Source organism: Hyposmocoma kahamanoa, unplaced genomic scaffold (assembly GCF_003589595.1).
Source record: "Hyposmocoma kahamanoa isolate Upper Pololo Valley unplaced genomic scaffold, ASM358959v1 170, whole genome shotgun sequence".
NCBI classification, from domain to species: domain Eukaryota; kingdom Metazoa; phylum Arthropoda; class Insecta; order Lepidoptera; family Cosmopterigidae; genus Hyposmocoma; species Hyposmocoma kahamanoa.
The window spans coordinates 92,567-114,466 of NW_020653614.1; the positions used below are offsets into that span (position 1 = coordinate 92,567).

A 21,900-nucleotide genomic window follows, 5' to 3' on the forward strand; every position below is an offset into this window, starting at 1 on the left:
TTAAATTGTGAATTAAAATGAATTCCAAAGGTATAGTGCAGCAGTGTAAAGCATTGGGATGTTGCGACGCGTGTTGCCTTCGTTTTATAGGCATTAGAAAAGATTCAGCGTACGCAAAGTGCCACGAATTCGTATTGAAAGTTCGTATTTACGATTTGTTTTGTTTTTACGGTCTTTACTCACTTTTTACTTGTTTATTTGGCATGACAAAGGCTGTTTGAAACGTAATAATTGTACTTATCTAAGATAGTCTCAGAAAAATCTATGAATTTGATTTGTTATAGATTGTTTTAAAACCTAACCTAAAACACAAATGTTTCATAAAACATATCGCGTTAACAACTTTAGACTGTGCGTTACTAACTTTTAGGAAAATTTCTTTAAAATGATTAATATAAAGGAAGGACTGTACATTACCATTGTGCGATTTGCGGGTTGGGAGGGGGGTGGGGAGGGAACCCTCCGTGCAAAGTTTTAAAGTTAACATGTTAATAGTTAACCTAACCTACTGATTGTGGGACGCAACCAAGGTTTAACCTATGTAAAATACATATTATGTTTTAAAATTATTGTTCAAAAATAAAAGCATAAATACTAAATGTAGTAAATTTCTATCTTAAATGTACAATTACTTATTAATATAAGCTTTTTAATTGAATATTGCGAAAAAAAGAAACGAAACACCTTTCATTTTTTTTATGAAAATGTTTATTTTTTTGCATTATATATAAAATTTTACTGCAACAACCAAACGTCGTACTTTCCTAATATACAAAACCTGTTTCTTATCATTTATTTTTGAATATTTCAATAATTAAAAATTTTTTATTATTAAGACTACGAATTTCCTAAAGCTAATATTTTCAGATTAGACTGCTAACTATGCAGTCTATTCACCATATTAATTTCAACTCTCAACTCGTGCGATGGTAAAATGTACAGTTGATGCAATATAAACTTCGTTGTAATTATTAACACAAAGATTGAACATGGAAAAATGTATTCGATATGGGTGGATTTGATCAGAGCCTTCAAAATTAAATGAAACATCCTGATATGATATAAACTTAGTGAATAAATACACTGAACTCCACATATATTCCAGTATTTAGATAAGGAAGGAGAAAACTATGAAACAATCACACAATGTGATTCAGCCAATGGTAATGCTTCAATAACCAGTGATGAGAATGAAGTGACCAATAATGACCCACCACAACTGGATCCTGCTCATGGTAACAAAAAAAGAACCTTGTGATTGTTCACAAAAGTTCTAGATATATTTTATTGAAGTTTCGATTCATGCTATGTCCTGCTTGCACAAAGGCACCGTCTCTTTCATACAAGTGGCACCACAAATTTAACCAGGGAGGGAAGGATGCTGGAGGGTATAAATCTAGGCTTGGCGGACTAAAGCACATAAGTGAAAAAAGCGCTTCATTTGCTAATATATAATTATATATTTTTTCGCATTGTTTATAGTGTTAGAAGGTGCAAAGAGAATTATAAATTTGAAAAAGACACCTGGAATTAAGTTCCAAATTTATGGAGTAACTAATGAATTTGACTTATGTGCTTTAGCCGGTAGATGTATTAATTTAAATGAATGATGTTGGATTTTTCACTTATGTGCTTTAGTCCGCCGACCCTAGAAATAATGCCCGGAGCGGGCGAAGCGTATGTTTAGTAGGAATAGTGTATATGCATGGCCATTTTTTCGCACCTTTCGAGATTTGGACTATTTGATAAAAGATATTAAGTAGTATAAATAATGATGATATACATTGCTTAGTGTAACCTTTTTCAATATCTTTGTAGGAATCCCATCACTTGAAGTTCCACCACCTTCCGACATAAGTGAACCTCCTCCCGCAAAGAAATGTAAGCAAGAGGTGTGCACAAGTTGCCTGGGCATTTTGCAGGAGAACACATGGGCGAAGAGTTTGAATATAGCTAAGGAGGTTTTTGATAAGAAAGGGTAAGTGTTGAACATTTTTCAACTACTCAATTTACGTAATGTATAAAACTTTGTTCGTCCTGTCACGTACCATCATAAAAAAACATTTATAATGTACTTTAGTATATAGACTGTATACTTTTAATATATTTGGCTGGAGACAGTGAAGCTCATTTTGTTAGGACGCGTTTCCATTATGTCGTAACGTTTTATTTAACGTTGTTGGACGACTGTCGCGTCTAGCCTGTAGTGTGACTCACGTAAGTTCAACCTATCAAAGTATCGTTGAAGGTACGTAGTCGTTCGATCGAAGTCCTATTCAAAATTCACGTATCACTTGAATGAACGTTGATATTAGTAGATTCGAAACGTAAGGACTAATGGATTGTGACATCTTGGATTGTGAAATTTGACATTTAGTCGTCGAAAGTCTATTGAAAGAACTGTCAAAATTTTAGCAGAATACGTATGACTTGTCGTTTAGAGTCGATTTTAGTTCGAACCATATACCAGAATACGCTTTAACGACATTTGGATCGAACGACTTTAAAATTGGACTCGTTGAGGTTCACTGTCACACGTGAATACGAAAAAGCAGTTCAACGACTAAATCGCTACGATATCGTAACGGTTTGATTACGTGAATCACCCCGAGTTCCCATATTACGACTATATGTCGTGACTGTCTCGTGGACGTTTATTTTATCGTTCAACGACTGTCGTGTCTAGTTGTTGCCAGTAGATTGTGACGACAATTTGTCGGTTCACGGCAACCTCCTTGTCGTGTGCACGACAGAATCGTTTGACGTTGCGATTATGTGTGGTCACATTTTTATCGTGACGTTTTAATTATCGTCAGACGACTGTGGTTCTAGTTCTTCCCATTGTCACAACAATCTGTCGTCGTAACGTCAAAATAGATCCCTAGATATTTGACTTCTGCGTAATAGCCCACAGCCCTGCCACCAAGAATCGGTTCCACTAGTTTGTCTAGTTTCCGTCTCCTGGTGAATGGGACAAATATCTTGACACCACGCGGAAATGGTCTCAAGTGCTCCTTGCATAAGTGATGATATAGTACTTTGGCAGTGCCCTCGTACTATGATCACCAGGTCAACGGCATATCCCTGAGCGTCAATATTCAGTTCAGCCAACCTATACAGGAGCTGATCCGCAGCAAGAGTCCACAGGAGAGGAGAAATTACCCTACCTTGCGGGCAACCCCTTACTGTGGAGACCACAAGCCGGTCCCCATGTAACGAGATACTGGCCCTGCGGCTTAAAAGCATGTTCTGTACCCATCTCGTGGTTGAAGTGTCCACACCTTTGCAGGTTAGGCCCTTCACCTGCCTGTCTAGAAAGGCACACAGTACTATTTGTTTGTCCTCAAACGCTCTTTCAACCCTGTCCACAAGGTGGAGCAAAGCTGTCTCTGTGGACTTTCCACTCTGATAGGCGTGTTGAGTGTGATGGATAGGACTATATATTAAGGACGAAGCCCTAATGTGATTGTCAAGTACCTTCTCCATTGCCTTAAGCAAAAATGAGGTTAGGCAGATGGGTCTAAAGGACTTAGCAAGAGATTAGTCCTTTCTGCCTACCTTCGGCATAAATACAACTTTACACGTTGTCCATTGTATCGGTATGTGTCCCCAGGCAAGACTGGCTCTGTATATCTTGACCAGGTATGGCAAGAGTACACTTATGCCATGCTGCAGTAAGATAGGAGTAGACTGTCCTCACCTGGGGATTTATATGATTTAAACGAGCCTTATCGCCCAAGCCACTTGTCAGGGTCTTATTATGTTGGAGGCTCTGTTCCAGTCTTCGTTACGAGGTGAATGTAGCGTCGTTGCTGGATTAGTGGGCGTGTCGCACAAGGCCCCCGGGAAGTGGAAGTGGTTTGACATTAAAAGCTCAATGGTTTCTATCGTAGAAGTCGAGATGGTCCCATCAGGCTTCTTTAACAGTCCTGGTTGATGGGAATTGGCTTTTGCGAGCAGTCTATGTAGACGTGCGCCTTGAGGAGCACTAGCGATCTCCTCACAGAACCGCCGCCACGATGTTCGCTTGGCCTGCCTTATCTCCTTGTTATAGTTAGTTAGGGCCTCCTGTAGGTCTCCCATTCCTTTGTTAGTTCGGCCCTATTGAAGAGCCTTCGAGTTTTCTTTCTTAGCTTTCTCAGTTGTGCATTCCACCACGGAACCTTCCTATTGGAGGTCCGAGTTTTTGGCGGGCAGCTTTCGTCAAAAGCGCTGATGATGCCCTTGGAAGTGACCTCAACAGCTAACTCTAGACTCTGAGTGATTTTGATCGATTTGGAACACCCTTGTAGATACTGCCCTAGTCTGTCTCTATAGACGTCTCAGGCCGTGTCCCTTGGATTCCTAAATGTAGTGGGGTGGCAGACATTTCCTGCTCCCAGATCAAATTTTATGTGTTTATGATCCGACATCGACGTCTCGCCACTAACATGCCAGCCGGTTAGAAGTCCGGCTAGCCTAGCCGTAGCGAAAGTAATGTCCAGAATTTCTTGTCTTGACCTAGTAACAAAAGATGGTGCACATCCTTCGTTATTAAGATACAGGCAATTTGATAGGATAAAGTCACGTAGTAACTCACCTCTGTTATTAATGTCTGAGCTCCCCCAGGCTATGTGGTGAGCGTTGGCATCACATCTCACCAGAAGTTCTGCTTTGTGTTTCCGGGCGTATTCCGCCAGTCGTGTCAGATCTTCCTTCCCTTCCATTTTCATTACACCGAAAACCGAATTGTAACGAAACAGTTGTTCTTTCAGGATATGTTGAATATTTATCGTAAAGACACGATTAGGTTCGGTTAGGTAAGGTTAAGTTAGGTTTAAAAGAAAAACATTTTCCTCTCAAAATTACTTTCGATGTTATGAAATTTCGACCAAACGTTATTTCTGGAAAATGTCATTTCGGATTACTGATAGGTAACTCTAGTGTTAAAATAAAATAAAATGAAATATTATATCCTGGTGTGGAGCTGCACCCAATGCTGTATCATTGAGGAGTCCCACCGTTCTATGAACACACTCAGGAGTCCGTTATAGATCATAGCAAACATCTCCGCTATGCAACCAGGATAAATTGTAAATAATAGATGGATATTCTTTCAGCTATGATTGCGAATCATTCGCCGCCGCTCTGTCCTCGCCTATGGCCATATTGATTAGAGAAAAGGCGATCGTTCTTTGCATCAAAGAGAAATATCCTAACTATGATGCCTGTAAGTAAACAATTTTTGTCTGTTTTTAAGATATTAAATTAAAAGCCGTGGTAGCTTTATGGTTTGATCTACAATCTCACGAGATGGCGGTGGTTTCGAATCCGAGTCGACTGCAATCGAATCGAAACCTCGTGAGTTTTCGGACTTTATGTCTGAAATTTAATTTGATTTTTACCTTGAATTTTTTGGCAAAACAAAACATCGTAATGAGACCAGCACGTCGGAGAAGCTTTCGAAGGTACACAACCCTTGGAAAACGTGTGAAGTCCCACCACTTTGGGTCAGTGTGGCGGTCCCTACTTCCCCCAGTGGGCGTTGAAGATTCCTAGGGAGGTAGAGGCCTCGGAAGCAATTTGGAGGCGTTGATGCTGTCCAAGGGGTGCTACTGCAATTGAAAAAAAACCTGGATTATCTATGTCGTAAATAAATAAATAAATATTAGACATCATCACATTCGTTGCTCTGATCCCAAAGTACGTAGCTAAAGCACTTGTGTTATGGAAATCGGAAACAACGACGGTACCACAAACACCCAGGCCTGAGACAATATAGAAAAGATTCTTTCTCTACACTGACCCAGACGGGGATCGAACCCGGGACCTCAAGAGTTGGCGACATCATGAAAACCGGTGTGCAAGCCACTCGGCCACGGAGGCCGTCAATGTAGTTTAATACTTTTAGTTTTAATTAGTCACAATTTAACACATCAATGTTAAACTTCAAAATTAAAGCAACTGTATAACAGTAAACATCCTAAAACCTAGTAAACATCGTAAAATCTCGAATCCATAAAAATACAAACATTTATTCAAAGAAAAAACGTTCAGAAGTGTGTCCCACCCGTCACAGCGATGGGTGGGACACACTTTCAAATCCTAATATTTACATTCCTATTTACGTGCACAATGACCAACCAAGCCAAAATAATGACCCTTAGCATAATTGTTACTTTTACAAAAGTAAATGCCAATAGATTGCATATTTATTGGTTAAAATTAAAATATGTATGTTTCATTACGACGGGTGGGACTTTAAATTAGTATTTATTGAAACTTTAATAACTCCTCACTATACAGGGTGTCCCAAAACTCAACGTCAAGCGGGTACTGGGCGAGAGGCCAGGTTATATCAGTTCTGGTAAAAATAAAAAAAAATCCATGTCGCTTAGTTAAGTGATAACAGGCATATTTTTGAAAATGTTGAAAATCGATACCCTAGACCACATGTTTAGGTACTGTCATCACAAATTTTCAGTTTTGCAGTGTTTTTTTTAACGTCATCCTAAATAACCACGTTATTTATTGCAGTCACAAATCAAACAGTAAAGGTTATGGTTTAGTAAAAAAAAATTAAGTTTCGTAAGTAATAAATTAAGTTCTAGCTTAAAAAAATTATATCAGCTAGCTATGATACTTCATATTAAAAAAAATGTACTACACTACCCTGGGCAAGTTATTTGAAAACATGGCCCATTTAATCAAGATTTCAAAATAGTACAGTACTTGCCACTTTTCATTCCATAAAAAATGTTATAACTTATTTTTTGCCAAAGAATCACGTTTCAAAAAAAATTATACCATGATAAATAATGCGTTTGTGTACTCAAAGATTGGCTTTACCATCGTGGAAGTGACATGGCCGTATGTGATAGAGTGAGATAGATAGTGACGCTGTTTAACATGAATTAGAGTGAGACAGATTGATATTCGACATCCACCACAAGATAAAAAAATTTCAACGTCCACCACCACAAAAAATAATAGAAAACACGTATTTTTTTATATTAACCATCGCGTATATAACCAGAAATAGAGACGAAATAAGGACACTCCATCCCTGGCAACTCATCAGGCAAATGGGCCTTATGTCACTTTTAGATATCAACTCTCGTTTGCGCTGAAATCACAAATTACAAAACTGAAATGATACAGCGCCAACAATTTACCCGTGTGTACTGTAAGCTAGGCGTAGCTTAGGATGCGTAGCGAGAGATACTTTTGTAAATATAAACTGGGATAATCTTCAAAACTTGCTTTATTGCACTTTTCTACATATTTTCAGCCTTGGGTTACATTGCGAACTATCAAGATGTTCTATTCTTTCTATTTAATTTTTTCAAACACATTCTAAATACAAAACTATATTCACTCAGCCAGTGATTCTACTCATAGAGTAGAGCCTAGACTACATCCCTCTTCCTCACAACTGAAGGGGTGAACATCCCTAGCTGGTGTCCTATCTATGATAGGCAACTTACACAAGTGATCAGCCTTTACTATAGGCTAGCCACACACTGCTCGGAAGCCACTACCTTACCAACAAGTAAACCACCGAGGAGGCTATGGCTTTAGTCTGCTAAAAACCTATCTAAAAGGACAGACCATGACCACATCCCAATCAAACAAATCAAAATATAATTACTCGTCAGCTATCCTAGCTAATTAGGGAACCTGACTAAATCCTAACTCTTTATTTCAGCGACTCTAGCCTGGCTGAATGATCCTAACAAAATTTCTAAACATTTAAACGAACTATCAAGATGTTCTATTCTTTCTATTTCATTTTTTCAAACACATTCTAAATACAAAATTATATTCACTCAGCCAGTGATTCTACTCATAGAGTAGAGCCTAGACTACAGTACGTTTCCGTATATTCCAAAAATATTCCTCCTTCCTAAATACACCTCGCTAGTTTGGAAAGACGTTCTTTCTCATTAGAAACCTGCGCATAAAAGTATTTTAAAATTCGTACTTGACGATGGACTGTGGTGCACCTAACTTTTTCTTTCCATTGAAAAAAAACAATGACACGTTCAACTACGCGATTTGTCGTACGTTATTTATGTTATATAAATCCGTTGGTATATTTTATTCTTATTATTGTTGACATTAAATTGACAACGGTAACTAATTTTGTTTATGAAAACTGATTTGTTATAGTTCAACTGTTTTTCTTTCATCTACCATTTTCCTCGCTATAGTGAGGTGAAAAGTTGTGTGTTTCGCTCGGCAGCAAAGTTGTTTTGCGTCACGTGGCTTGAAATTTTAATTTATATCTTGGAGTCAAGTTCGGCAGTCAAATTACTAGAGATAATAAAAAGTATAATATTGTTGTCAGCCTCGATAACGTCGCTAAAGGAATCGTGGAAATTTACGTTCGCGGAACGGCTGGCAACTCACATCGGGCGTCGGCTCGACTCCGGTGCCGTCGCGTCGCTGTTGGTCACACTTAACATGGAGTACCCTGATGATTTACAGGTACTAAACAAATGATCTGCCGTCTATTAACTAAAACGCGGCAAAGTGCCAAATGGTGAAATATACGTTTCTAGTGACATACGATAGAGCACAAAATGCGCTTCTAAAAACAGTTAAAATAAAAAGTCTAAAAAAGTTTTTAGATGACTTTTTAGTCTTTTAGAGCTAAAAACCAAATACAAAGACACGACTCAAGCACATAGAAGAATTCGTGAGGTCCGCTGGGTCGTTCCGTGGCTTAGTTGGTACTGCGTCTGGCACGGTGTGCTAGAAGACGTCGGTTCGAATCCGGCCGGATTGAAGGAATTTTTTCTGAGTGTTCGATCTTTGTATTAATAATTATAACAAACTAGTGGAGTAATTTCACAAAAAATACAATTGAATATCAATTCAATAAAAATTTAAAATACAGTTAAAATTAGTTAACGTGTTAGACTTATCGGAACTTACCCTAACAATCCATAGCTGAAAAATCATCGAACAATTTTGATATTCCTAAACTGGATTATGGTTTTTTATGATATTTCAAAAAAATATTTTGTCACTTAGCCGTGGTAAGTTAGGGTACGGCAAATCCAGAAACCATTGAATATTTTATATATCGTCGGTGTTTTCTGGAAAGGGCTAAAGAGCCATTTTTAACCGACTTTAAAAAAAGGAGGAGGTTCTCAATTCGGCTGTTTTTATTTTTTATTTATTTAATAGTTTATTGTACAGGAAAAATACAACAAGTCACAAACAATACAAGCGAAATTAAAAAGAAAAGGTTCTGCTTATTTCTAATAGCAATTTCTTCCTGCAGACCTAAATACAGGACACTAACTAAAAGAAGATATGTGCACAACAAAACAAGGAAAAAAATAATATAAAAATAATATAATAATTAAATTGTTATAAATTATATAAATACTTATTTTTTGTATGTCTGTTACGCGATAACTTGGTATTTGTGAACCGATTTTGATGATTCTTTTTTTGTTGGAAAGAGGGTACCTCAGTACTGGTCCCATTTAAATTTGAAGAAAATATTCCACCCCTAATGGCAAACTAGGGGATGAATTCGGTTTCGCGCACTGCTTTAAGTAATTTCAATAAAACTTGTCAAATAGATATAATTCCACAAAAGTTGCAAGCCGCGTTAATAAATAGCGTAACATACATACAAAAAAAATCAGTCGAATTGAAAACCTCCTTTTTTGAAGTCGGTGACGTTCAATAAAAATTTAAAAATTACAATTATTATTATTTTTCCTGCTATTTCTCCTCAGCTGGTTTTAACCACCTTTTATTATTATTGTCTTTAGTCTTCTAAGCTTGTTAATTGGTTTGAACCACATTTACGGACCTAAGTCAAGCAAATGCAGTATGGCGTGTATCTACGAGTATGTGGTGGGTGTGTAATAAGATCCTACTTCGTCCTCTTCCATCTGCATGAACTTTCTGACGATGTGGCATGTATTTAAAATTACAGCTTTTATTAATATTATTATTATTCTATTTTCTTTATAATCAAGTCGTGCGCCTGATGGTAAGCTACACGCCTGTCCATAGCAGTTGCAGTGTCACTCAGAGCTTTAAATACATTGACTTACAAATAAATGGACGACGGGTCTAATACAAAAACCACGAAAAAAATGTCCCAAGTCAACCTATTCGAAATTTAAATTGTAATGTCATCGCAGTATCGCGCTGTCAGTAGAACAAATGAAGACTAAAGCGGAGTTTGGCGCTCTGTATACGATTTTAGCGCCTTACAAGTGCGGACACTTTTTAGCGCGGCCCCGACGTCCATATAATAGGGAATCGGACAATTTTTCAGAAAGTGTCTAGAATTAACTAAAATAGATATGTACAGTCATGAAAAATAATATTTCATTAAAATAAAGCTTAATAGTCTCTAAAATGTGCTAAAACTACGTTAAAATTTAAATAGAAACAAATTGGCGCGCAAACGTAACAAAATGTCAAATTGAACGCGTGACGTCATTTGTAGGTAAACAAGCTACGAAATCAAGGGCAAGGTGTTATTTTAAAGTTTTTGTGAAGTTTGAATTCGTTATGGAACGGAAAACATATCGTTGGTGTGTAGTACCTCAATGTAGGAATACTTCTATAACTACCCCAAATAAACTATTTATTGATGTACCTCGAAAATCCGACATACGAAAAAAATGGTTGGTCCTAGCACGACGAAATGTCTGTAAATTCAGCGATATACTTTTGTGAGGATCACTTCGACGTAAGTACACTTTATGCAGTGAGTGATACATAGATCGAAGCATGTGTTAATAATTAAATAGTAAATGTTGTGTTATATTCGCCAGTGCCTTTAATTATGTAATGTAATAATTATGTATTCGAATTTTAGCTGCCGAATGATATGGAAAATTACATGCGATGGAAGGACTGTACATTACCATCGCACGATTTGAGGGGCGGGAGGGGGGTGGGGGAAGGGGGGACCCTTCGTGCAAAGTTTCAAAGTTAGGACGTTAATAGTTTTCGATATATTAATTTTTGAAAATTCGAAAAAAATAACGTATGTCGGATTTTCGAGGTACATCAATAAATAGTTTATTTGGGGTAGTTATAGAAGTATTCCTACATTGAGGTACTACACACCAACGATATGTTTTCCGTTCCATAACGACTTCAAACTTCACAAAAACTTTAAAATAACACCTTGCCCTTGATATCGTGGCTTGTTTACCTACAAATGACGTCACGCGTTCAATTTGACATTTTGTTACGTTTGCGCGCCAATTTGTTTCCATTTAAATTTTAACGTAGTTTTAGCACATTTTAGAGACTATTAAGCTTTATTTTAATAAAATATTATTTTTCATGGCTGTACATATCTATTTTAGTTAATTCTAGACACTTTCTGAAAAATTGTCCGATTCCCTATTGTAAGTCAATGTTTAAATAGCAAAGATATGATTCACTGCCATTGCGCCCGTCACCCTGAGACGACATAAGTTGACAAGGTCCCATGTGTACGTAATTTCACCAGCACTCTTACCGTTCAAAACCGAAACACAGTAATGCTCACAGTACTGCTTGGCGGCAGAAACAAGTAAGGTAAGGCAGTACTTCCCTGGACGAACTCTTTCATAAGAAGCTGACTGCTACTAAATTATTTTTAATGTACACGATTTCAAGTAATTTGTTTACCTATGAAATAAAGATACACTTCGATGTCTCATTTTCTCAAACACGTATCACATAAAGAGTGATTATTCAGCAGATGGCAAAACTTGCTTTTGTTTTTAAATTATACAAAGGGTGTTAACTTGGATGCATTACTTTAAGAATAGATAAAAGCCAGTGTGTGAATATGAAGGAAATGTGTGAAATCAGTCTGTAAAATGTATATTATGCAATGCATTTTTTACGTTTCAGTTACTATGTGATTTAAGATTCGAGTTTTAGAAAGCAAGGCGACGATTTGAATTGTCTATGTTTGCGATTTTTCAGGAACTGGAAATACTGAAAACCCTGTCGCCATCTCTCTTCGAAGCTCGAAGCAAACAAGCCAGACGTTTTATAACGACCTTCACGCGTCCAGCGGTGGAACAGGCGTTGCGTGACGTCACCGCCGGCATGTTCGGGGCGGTGGAGGGGTGGAGGGACGGCGTGCCGCGAGTGGCGGGAGCGGCGGAATGCGCCAGCGCTGTTTGGACACGTCTGCCTATGTATTTGGGAGGCAGGTACGGTCCACTTTCGCTATTGAATATTTGTCATTTTAATAAATATTGGACAACATCACGTACGTTTGTACGTTTTTTATAATTAATACAAAGAATGAATACTTAGAAAAAATTCCTTCGATCCGGCCGGATTCGAACCGACGTCTTCTAGCATACCGTGTCAGACGCTATGCCAACTAAGCCACGGAACGAAACAGCGGATCTCACGAAGTTTTCTAAGTGCAGGTTACATATGGTTTATTTGCTCCTCGGTGACATTGATAAATGTTTTTAATATTGGTTCATCCGTATGAGAAAGTGCATTAACGCTAACGGAGAATATTTTGAGAAACAATAAATTCATTTCTTACCATTTATAATATTTCTTTCTCATTCATTCCCGAAACTTATAATGCGCTTCAAGTACGTTGCTCTGATCCTAAAGTAAGTTGCTAAAGCACTTGTGTTATGGAAATCGGAAACAACGACAGCACACCCCGGACACTCCATACAACGGCCGAAAGTTATTTACCTACTACTACTACATACAGCAAGGCGCTATCTGCACACGCGCAAATGTATGCGTGAAGTGGCAGGGTTACCCATCACTTTCTCGTACTATTATTGCGTTACGCGATCAGAGCGGCAACATAGCGAAAATTCTAACGCGAATCTGTTATCTTTGATTCTATTAATAGAATCCTATTAATTATGAATGTCTAATAAGTATTTATATCGATATATTATTGTATTTTTCTTTAATACCCTAACTAGAGTAATATTGAAGATTTATTTAAAAATATATTAAAAGCACTTAAAATGTTATATTTTGGATAGGTACTTTTAATTAAATTACCCAAGGTTCTTATTTGAAATTGCGTGTCCAAGGTCACCTAGTTAATAATTAGGCATATTCACTACATAAATACAATTTGAAAATTCGAGAACCCTTGTCTACTAGGTCACGAACTTATGGTGTCTCGTTACATTGATATAATAAATATGTATTATATATTACTCTGCACTAAATAAATGAAGGAAATAATAACTGACATAAGTTTTTTTACTTCGTTTCATCTTCCGGAAAACGAAAGAAGCTCCTTTCTTTACAGCCGTACACAACACAATTCACGATTATTATAAATAGTAACGTACAATAATGTTATATATTACCGTACAAGTTTCTAAGACTGTATTCAAATATCAAAGCCGTCTTAGCGCGAAAACGGCTCGCCGCCAGCCTCGTTGTCGTTCAGTCAATGTCGACCCCTCCCACGTAAAGTATCGTATGTCGAAATTGCCAAGTTTACAGTGGAGCCTTTTAAAGTTCTGAATTCATTGAAATAAGCATAATACGTGACTTTAGCGTTTCTCAGTTATATTCGGCAAAGGTCGTTACTCACATAGAGTATTATAAAATTCTAGATATCGGTAAGATGATCTATTAGATGATCACTCTATGTGAGCAACGAGCTTTGCCGAATGAAACGGAAAACTTTATAACACTTCCCTGTAAACTTGGCAATTTCGACATACGATACTTTACGTAGGAGGAGTCGATGTGACCGTCAATGTGCGGGGAAGTGATGGGTTTTCTAAAATTAGGGAGGGGCGGGAGTGTCCATTCTCGTTACTTTTTGTTTTCTGACGTCTGTACCACAAACACCCAGACCCGAGACATATATATTTGTTTTTTCTACATTGACCCGGTCGGGGATCGAACCGAATGAAAACCAGTGTGCAAGCTATTCGATCACGAAGGTCATCAAATAGATGTAAAGCTTTTTCGAAATGGCTTAAATTACTACACAGGTATATAAAGCTGTCCCGCTGCCTTCCCCAAACGCCATGGCTGGTGGGAGATGTGGAAGGGGGCGGAGGGGGCCTCACGGGCTCTGTTCAGCAGACGCTCTTCGAGCCGCTCATGGAACTACTCGGGTGAGAATTGTATTGCTAACATTTCATACTGTACCTGATTAGTATTAGTAGAGCTCCTTGTGAAAGAGTTCGTCCAGGGAGTTTCTGCCGCCAAGCGGTAAGGTCAGCATTATTGCGTTCCGGTTTTTGAAGGGTAAGGATTTTGATGAAACTTTTCATCACAGTTGCTCGTAAACAGTGTCATGACATACAGGCAAAGTCGACCGTAATGTCCTAAATTATGCCCACGGGCTTTTTCATTACTTTATCGCCCTGTGGATTTTTTACGTCAAGATTAAGCAAAATTTTTTTATGCTCGAAAACTCTAAACGTATATTTCGCATAAACCGACGCCTCCCACGTAAAGTATCGTATGTCAAAATTGCCAAGTTTACAGGGGAGCCTTTTAAAGTTCTGAATTCACTGAAATAAGCATAACACGTGACTTTAGATTTCTCACTTTTGTTCGGCAAATCTCGTTACACACGTTGAGTACCATAAAATCCTAGATATCGGCTAGATGATCTATTAGATGATCACTCTATGTGAGTAACAAGCTTTGCCGAATGAAACGGAGAACTTTAAAACACTCCCCTGTAAACTTGGCAATTTCGACAGACGATACTTTACGTAGGAGGCGTCGATTAACTTGAGGTATAAAAAATCTAAACTTTTGCAATTTAACCGTTTTTTACTAAATTAATTTTATGAATTCAAATTCAGTAGTACTTTTATAATTTGGAAATGATTTCTTTTACATCTAATACATTGTGGCTGCATGCGTCTGCGCCTTTTATAACATTTTAGTTTGAGTTCTTTTATACAAAACACCGCCATTTGTAAAATACGTAAATGTTGTGTTGTGAAGCGATATTTATTCATACAAGAAATAATTTATCGTTGTATCTATTTCCACGCAAATGTTATGAAAAACTTTTTATGTAACACGGGTGGTAAAATTACAAACCTCCAGGCGTTAAAGCCCTCAGCCTTCGGCTTCGGGTTTCTAACAAACTGCGTGACAATGCCCATCAGATCTTTTCGGTTTAAAGCTCTGAGTGGCACTGCAAATGATGTGGACCGACGTGTCCCGGCACATGTTATCATAAATGTCATTGTGCCCGTCACCCTGAGACATAAATTGACAAGTCCCATTTCACCTGTCACTGGGTTGCGTATCGAAGGAAATGTTGAGTAGGCATAAGATTATTTATATTGTAATTGAATTATTAATTCACTTCTATTTGCATCATGAACGAATAAACACGCTATCTAACCAGTAGTGCGATTCACGTAAGTTCAAGCTATCAAAATATCGTTGAAGTTACGTAGTCGTTCGATCGAAGTCCTATCCAAAATGGGTATACACGTATCACTTGAACGAACGTTGATATGAGTAGAATCAGACATCTTGGATTGTGAAATTTGACATTTAATCTTCGAAAGTCTATTGAAAGAACTGTCAAAATTTTAGCAGAATACGTATGACTTGTCGTTTAGAGTCGATTTAAGTTCGAACCATATACCAGAATACGCTTTAACGACATTTGGATCGAACAACTTTAAAATTGGACTCGACGTTCACTGTCACACGTGAATACGAAAAAGCAGTTCAACGACTAAATCGCTACGATATCGTAACGGTTTAATTACGTGAATCACCCTGATGACATCTCAAATACCTCACTGCACAACCAACCTAATATGAGACTTACATTACTGCCTGACGGCAGAAATAAGTAAGGTGGCAGTACCACCCTGATCGATCTCTTTCACAAGGAGCTCTACTGCTACTAAATAAATTTGTCGCATCTTATAAATAATATGAACAGAATGACGCCTGAAGAAGCCGAGTCCAGGCTGAAGCTGATATCTGCTGGAAGAGAGGACGTCGATGTCAGATGCCTTGGCGAGGGAAGGCCTTTCGCCATCGAGGTACTAAAGCCGAAATATCTACTTTAAATTTCAATTTAAAGTAGATATTTCGATTAGATTATCACGCAGCTCCGCGACACGCGACGGTGTTCGGAGTGCGTTTTTTAACTTTGTACCGAAGTAATAATAATAAAAAAATTATAATCTCAGTACAGAGTACTAAAAAAACCGACCTCAAAAGTACGTGGAATTACGTCTATTTGCTAAGTTTTAGTGAAATATCCTTAAATTCGCCACTATACACGACTTGACACTGGAGATAATAAAAATCGGTTCTCACTGCTCAAAATATATTGAGAGAAAAACTCCTTGAATTGGAGAAATAGCAAAATCAGCCATTAAAATAATTGCTCCTTAAGTAAAATTTAGGCGTTATATATAAAAATAGCCCCGCACTAGGGAAACCCTGTGTCGCGGGTGCTATGGACACACACCTAGACAACCACAAATTACACCTAAACTCACGAGAGAAATAATTGTAGGCCATACAACTATTTCTCCCGGCCTGGGAATCGAACCTGGGACCTCTGCATGGCAGTCCGGTAACCGTTCGGCCACAGAGGCAGTTAAAAGTATTTATAAAAATAAATCTTCATGCGTGAACAGCCACCCTTAGAGGTGGATGATTTTCTTCAAAATGAAATGGGACAACTATGGAATTCCTCCCTTTCCAACAAAAAAGGAATCATGAAAATCGGTTCACAAATACCGGAGTAAAAGATACAGTCGAATTGAGAACCTCCTCCTTTTTTGAAGTCGGTTAAAAATTAAAAATTAATCTTTTAGGCCTTGAGAGAGGCGAGAGAAAAATAGATGAACACAGGCCTCCCCCAAAGATTTCCAGACCAACCAATCGGACGCGACGTGCAACCATCGGTTACCCGCCGCCCTTATTAGGTCATCCGTCCATCTAGCAAGGGGCCGACCCACTGAACGTCTTCCGGTCGGCATCCGTGCCCAGCAGTGGAACGTATAAATGTATTAATGATGATGATGGATAGCTGTTCCCATCGAGGTAGGCAAAGATAACGAATCTCCACAGTGGATAGTGTCGTTAGTTTTGTCCGTGTGCAGATCACTGACCCCCGACGGGAGCTAACGGCCGAGGAGTTGCAGCAGGCGTGTGACGTCATCTCCAAGAGTGGAAACGTCATCGTTAAAAGTATGGTTTACGTCTCCAAGTAAGTTCTTTGTTTTGTAATGTGAAATTTCCTCATTGGCGTGTACCGGGTGCTGGCCCCCTGACCATCATATTTGAAAGTCATTTTAATGTTCAGTATAAAAAAACGTCAAAACCTATACATTTCGAAACCCATTCGCTGTTGCGTACATGTACTTTGTTTTCGTCCATCAAGTATATGTATAACCAAAAATGGAGACGAAACAAGGGCCATCCATCCCTGACAACTCATCAGGTAAATGGGCCTTATATCACTTTTAAATATCAACTCTCGTTTGCGCTGAAATCACAAATTAGAAAACTGTAATAGTACAACGCCAACAACTGACCTGTGTGTACGTCTCTGTATATTCAAAAAATATTATGTGTTTATTGTAATAAAGATAATATCTCTAATAATGGGTGGCTGTTCCATTCGGTGGTGTGGGAAAAACAGCAAAACATCTAATTACAAAACAAACGGAATCACATTTCATCGGTAATTAAATATTAAATATGCAATTTTGCAATTTTCGTCCATTATAGCAAAGCTCAAGTTAACTGGTCGATTTGAAGTGAAACAGTTGACGACACCCGTCAATTGTTTCGAACTTGGGCTGGCCAATCGGAGCGCAGTTGTCACGGTAATGATATGGCAGAATAGTTTTCAAACAAATTAAATGACATTTCGTCTCTATTTCTGGTTATGTACTCGACGCTAGGCATAAACTAAAACGCAAAATTATATTAGCAAAGTCCATGTACGGCTCTTCGTCGTTATTGGGGCAGCTTTCGCCATCTTTCTTTTTGACGATTTTAGTTTTCAGATTCAGATTTACAGAGTCTTTATTATGAGAGGCGAAATAAATGTCGGGTATATTTCTGGTGGTGGTGTCTGGGACTATTCTTAGGTCCTTACCTATGAAATTAGTATTATATTATATTATAATTAGTAACTTTGATAAATCTCGTCAATGTAAAACAAATTAGTTACAAAAATAGCTACTTGGTACTCGTCGCGACATCTGGTGTACCAATAGGTACTAAATACCTGACTACGCAGTCTTGTATCGCGATTAACAGTCCTCTTGGGTTATTGGTCCATGTCACAGAACAATAAATACAGTAGAAGTGGTTAGTTAGCGTCTGACGCGTGCCAAATCTGGGTCAAGATCTCTCTGAGCTCAGTCCGCCATTTTAGCTTTGTATGGTATGGTTGTGTCATTCTTTCGTGCAAATTCTCTAAAATCCTACAAAAATGCCTTATTGTGCTGTTTTGGAAAATATTACCCGTGGCGGTGTTTCATATCATCGGAAAGTCTTAATTAATATTAATAAATTTTCTATTTATTGAAATAATTTTTTTGTTACAAGAAACGAAAGTAAAGCTTATACACCTGCAATATGGTCACTTCTTTTTTGGAGAACTAAATTCATAACTCCAATTCGTCGTGGTTCAGCAATATAACCGCTAGATGGCAGCACATTGATTGAAATTTCAATATAATATCAAAACGCCGTAACTTTCAAAAATATTGCATTATATTATTGAACTTTCAACGATATGCCAACAGGGTAAAGTTTAAATTATTTAACGATCCAGAATTTGTTATTTCTTTTTAAATATGAAACTACGACCAATCAATATCAAGACTTTGTAGTGTTTCAAATGAAGAATGTATGAGTTTTGGCGACATCGGTTCTCATAGTAATCGAGGCTTGAAAAGGCGTGCCTTAGCACTTCCATTGTTTTTTTCTTCGCTGGTCCATGTCCACGTTCAATTATTTATTTCCTCCACCAGAGACGAGTTGACCCAACTGAAGAAAGGTGAAGAAACGAAATGCAAAACTTACGAAGCGTTGTGCATTAAACTGGGACATTCTGCCAATGATGAACAAAGTGCGGTATGTGCTTCTTGCTCTATTTGCTGCATTAAAGGGTCGGATGAATGATGTAGACAAGTGTCCTTGTCCCATAGACACAGACACTCGTCTAGTTTAGGCGCACTGGCGCCACTGGTCTTTTTTACGCCTTTCTACCTGTTTGTTTTATTTTATTTTGTTTACATTTCTAATCACTAAATTTCTTCTCTGTACTGTATTATAAGTCTAAGGTGTGTTTTTGGACAAATATATTATTACTTTTTATTAATATATACATAAATTTATATTGAATTGATATTCAATTAAATATCTTATTGAATGTCAGAATGGAGCCAGCGGACCTCACGAATTTCTCTAGGTGCTTGTTTGTCGGATCTTTGTATTTGGTTATTATGTAAGGTAAAACAAGCGAACGGAACTCGGCTTAAAAAAAAACTGATTTGCCCCCTGGCCCAGAACCTGGGTACGCACATGAACCGAGTCATAATAGTATTTATTATACAAGGTTGCAAATTTGTCGTTTGCCGCAAGTGAGTGTAGCGAGGCTTTCAAGCCACGAGACGCAAAACAACTTTGCTGCCGAGCGAGCACACATCTTTTCACCTCACTATAGCGAGGAAAATGGTAAATGAAAGAAAAACAGTTGAACTACATATAACAAATCAGTTTTATTCATTCGTACACAAAAAAATATTTAATAAACAAAATTAGTTATCGTTGTCAATTTAATGTCAACAATAATAAGAATAAAATATACCAACGGATTTACATTACTTAAATAATGTACGACAAATCGCGTAGTTAAAAGTGTCATGGTGTTTTTTTTTCATTGAAACAAAAAGTTAGGTGCACCACAATCCATCGTCAAGTTCGAATTTCAAACGCTTTTACCATTGACTTACAATTATATGGACGTCGGGTCCGCGCTAAAAAGTGTCCGAACTTACAGGGAGTTAAAATCGTATACAGAACGTCATTCACGCTCTAGTCTTCGTTTGTTCGACTGACAGCGAAGCAAGCAAAATTAGACTAGACAGTACTGCGATGACATTACAATTTAAATTCAACGTTTTGTTTTTAGCTTTTTCAGATTCCTTGACATGTCACTACGTTTAAATAGGTTGACTTGGGACATTTTTTTCGTGGTTTTTGTATTAGATCCGTCGTCCATTTATTTGTAAGTCAATGGCTTTTACGCTCTGATTTCTAATGAGAAAGAGAGCCTTTCCAAGCTAGTGAGGTGAAAAAATAAATATTTTTTTAAGTATCCCAAGAATCCAAAGCCATGAAAATAAAACAACTAATACTCAATTTAAAGTACTTTTCTACAGGGAAACGAGGACACACCAATCGCAGTGACCCCGGCAGACATAGAACTTCTGAACACGTATTGTAACACAGAACCATCAGAAGGTGCTAGGATGCTCTTAAGCCAGAAAACCCCCATTAGAGTGTTGCATAGGAGACCACTGCTGGACAGGAAGAGACGGATATTGGAGCTCACTGCTTACCCTGTGCCTGGTAAGTTTTCTTAAAACCAAAATGCAACAAGCACATAGAAAAATTCATACGGTTTACTGGTTCGATTCGTAGCTCAGTTGGGAGAGCGTCAGCTACGGTACGGTGAATGATCTGGTTTGAGTGAAGTCCAGCCGGATCGAAAGAATTTTTCTTTGTGTTCGATCTTTGTATTAATAATTACAACAAACTAATGGAGTAATTTCTCAAAAGTAAATAAATATCATGGTAGCAGCGATGACCTAAAATTTACTACGTAATATATACATCACTCTCATACAAAATCGAAACTACCTATGCTATAATAGCGTATACTAAACCTGGCTAATGAAACTGGGCGATCACGACGCGGAAAAAGGAATCTAAGCACGCGCTCAGATAGGTGAAAGAACGTTGCCCGCCGTGTGCAGTCGTGCGGAACCCAATGCTCATAAATGAAAGATCTATATGAGAGCTTCGTCGACATCGGCGCACTCAGCGGTAGGCACTTATCGCATAACCTTGAGGAAGTGACGGAGCCCTGATGGAACATAGGGCGCACTATGAGTTTCCGGAACTGGCCACTTACATAAACAATATTTAAAAAGTAATTACTACATTTGAAAATGGAACTCTTTTGCTGTAGAATACAGTTTGTTTCATCTGACTGTCACTTGTTTTTGCACTGGCGTCATTTTAGAAATTGGTTGTCTATATCACCATGGATTTAACTCGTAAATATTTTCGTAGTATGATTTTCTACGACTTTAAGTTTAATTTAACAGCTCAGCGGAGCTTCGCTCGGCTTCAAACTGCTTTTGGCGGTGAAACACTATGCAAGACGACTATTTATAGCTGGTTTACAGAATTAAAACGCGGTCGTGTGAATCTCAGTGACGAATTTCGTGATGATCGCCCGTCCACAGCTGTGAACAACAAAACATCGATGCTGTGCGCCCTATGATCAAAACAGACAGGCATGTGACATACCATGAGATTCGGGCATCTTTAAGCATGAGTCAAATACAATCCATACTACACAAACATTTGGGTGTGAAAAAGCTGTGCTCTCGGTGGATCCCACACAATTTGACTGAGGCTCAAAAAACGGATCGCGTCACTTGGTGGAATGCCACGCGTACCAGATTCAACGAAGGAGCGTCAAATTTGGTGTGGGACATAGTAACAGGTGACGAAACATGGATTTATAGTTACGATCCCAAAACAAAGCAGCAATCGAGCGTATGGGTCTTTCAAGATAAGCCGAAACCAACCAAAGTGGCGCGCGTGTGAAGTGCGTCTAAGCGGATGATTGCTTCTTTTTTTAATAAAACTGGACACGTGGCTACT

The 21,900-nt window shown here is 38.1% G+C and overlaps 1 protein-coding gene across 1 annotated transcript; it reads left to right on the forward strand.

Annotated features, from left to right (window-relative positions):
- The first annotated feature begins 17 nt into the window (after window positions 1-17).
- On the forward strand, window positions 18-20,733 carry LOC113225710 (putative tRNA pseudouridine synthase Pus10). Its single transcript, XM_026458111.1, has 11 exons — window positions 18-140; window positions 1,106-1,235; window positions 1,819-1,978; window positions 5,100-5,209; window positions 8,330-8,469; window positions 11,947-12,179; window positions 13,971-14,096; window positions 15,908-16,010; window positions 17,085-17,191; window positions 18,972-19,074; window positions 20,385-20,733. Exons 1-11 carry the CDS (start codon window positions 18-20, stop codon window positions 20,586-20,588), a joined length of 1,539 nt encoding a protein of 512 aa, XP_026313896.1. The 3' UTR covers window positions 20,589-20,733.
- The last annotated feature ends 1,167 nt before the right edge of the window (window positions 20,734-21,900 follow it).

Bases quoted from the DNA above. Each gene is read 5' to 3' on its own strand.
- LOC113225710 (XM_026458111.1), top strand. From the start codon at position 18: ATGAATTCCAAAGGTATAGTGCAGCAGTGTAAAGCATTGGGATGTTGC. The intron at 12,180-13,970 runs GTACGGTCCACT...ATTACTACACAG, and splicing joins CCTATGTATTTGGGAGGCAG to GTATATAAAGCTGTCCCGCT. The intron at 19,075-20,384 runs GTATGTGCTTCT...ACTTTTCTACAG, and splicing joins CCAATGATGAACAAAGTGCG to GGAAACGAGGACACACCAAT.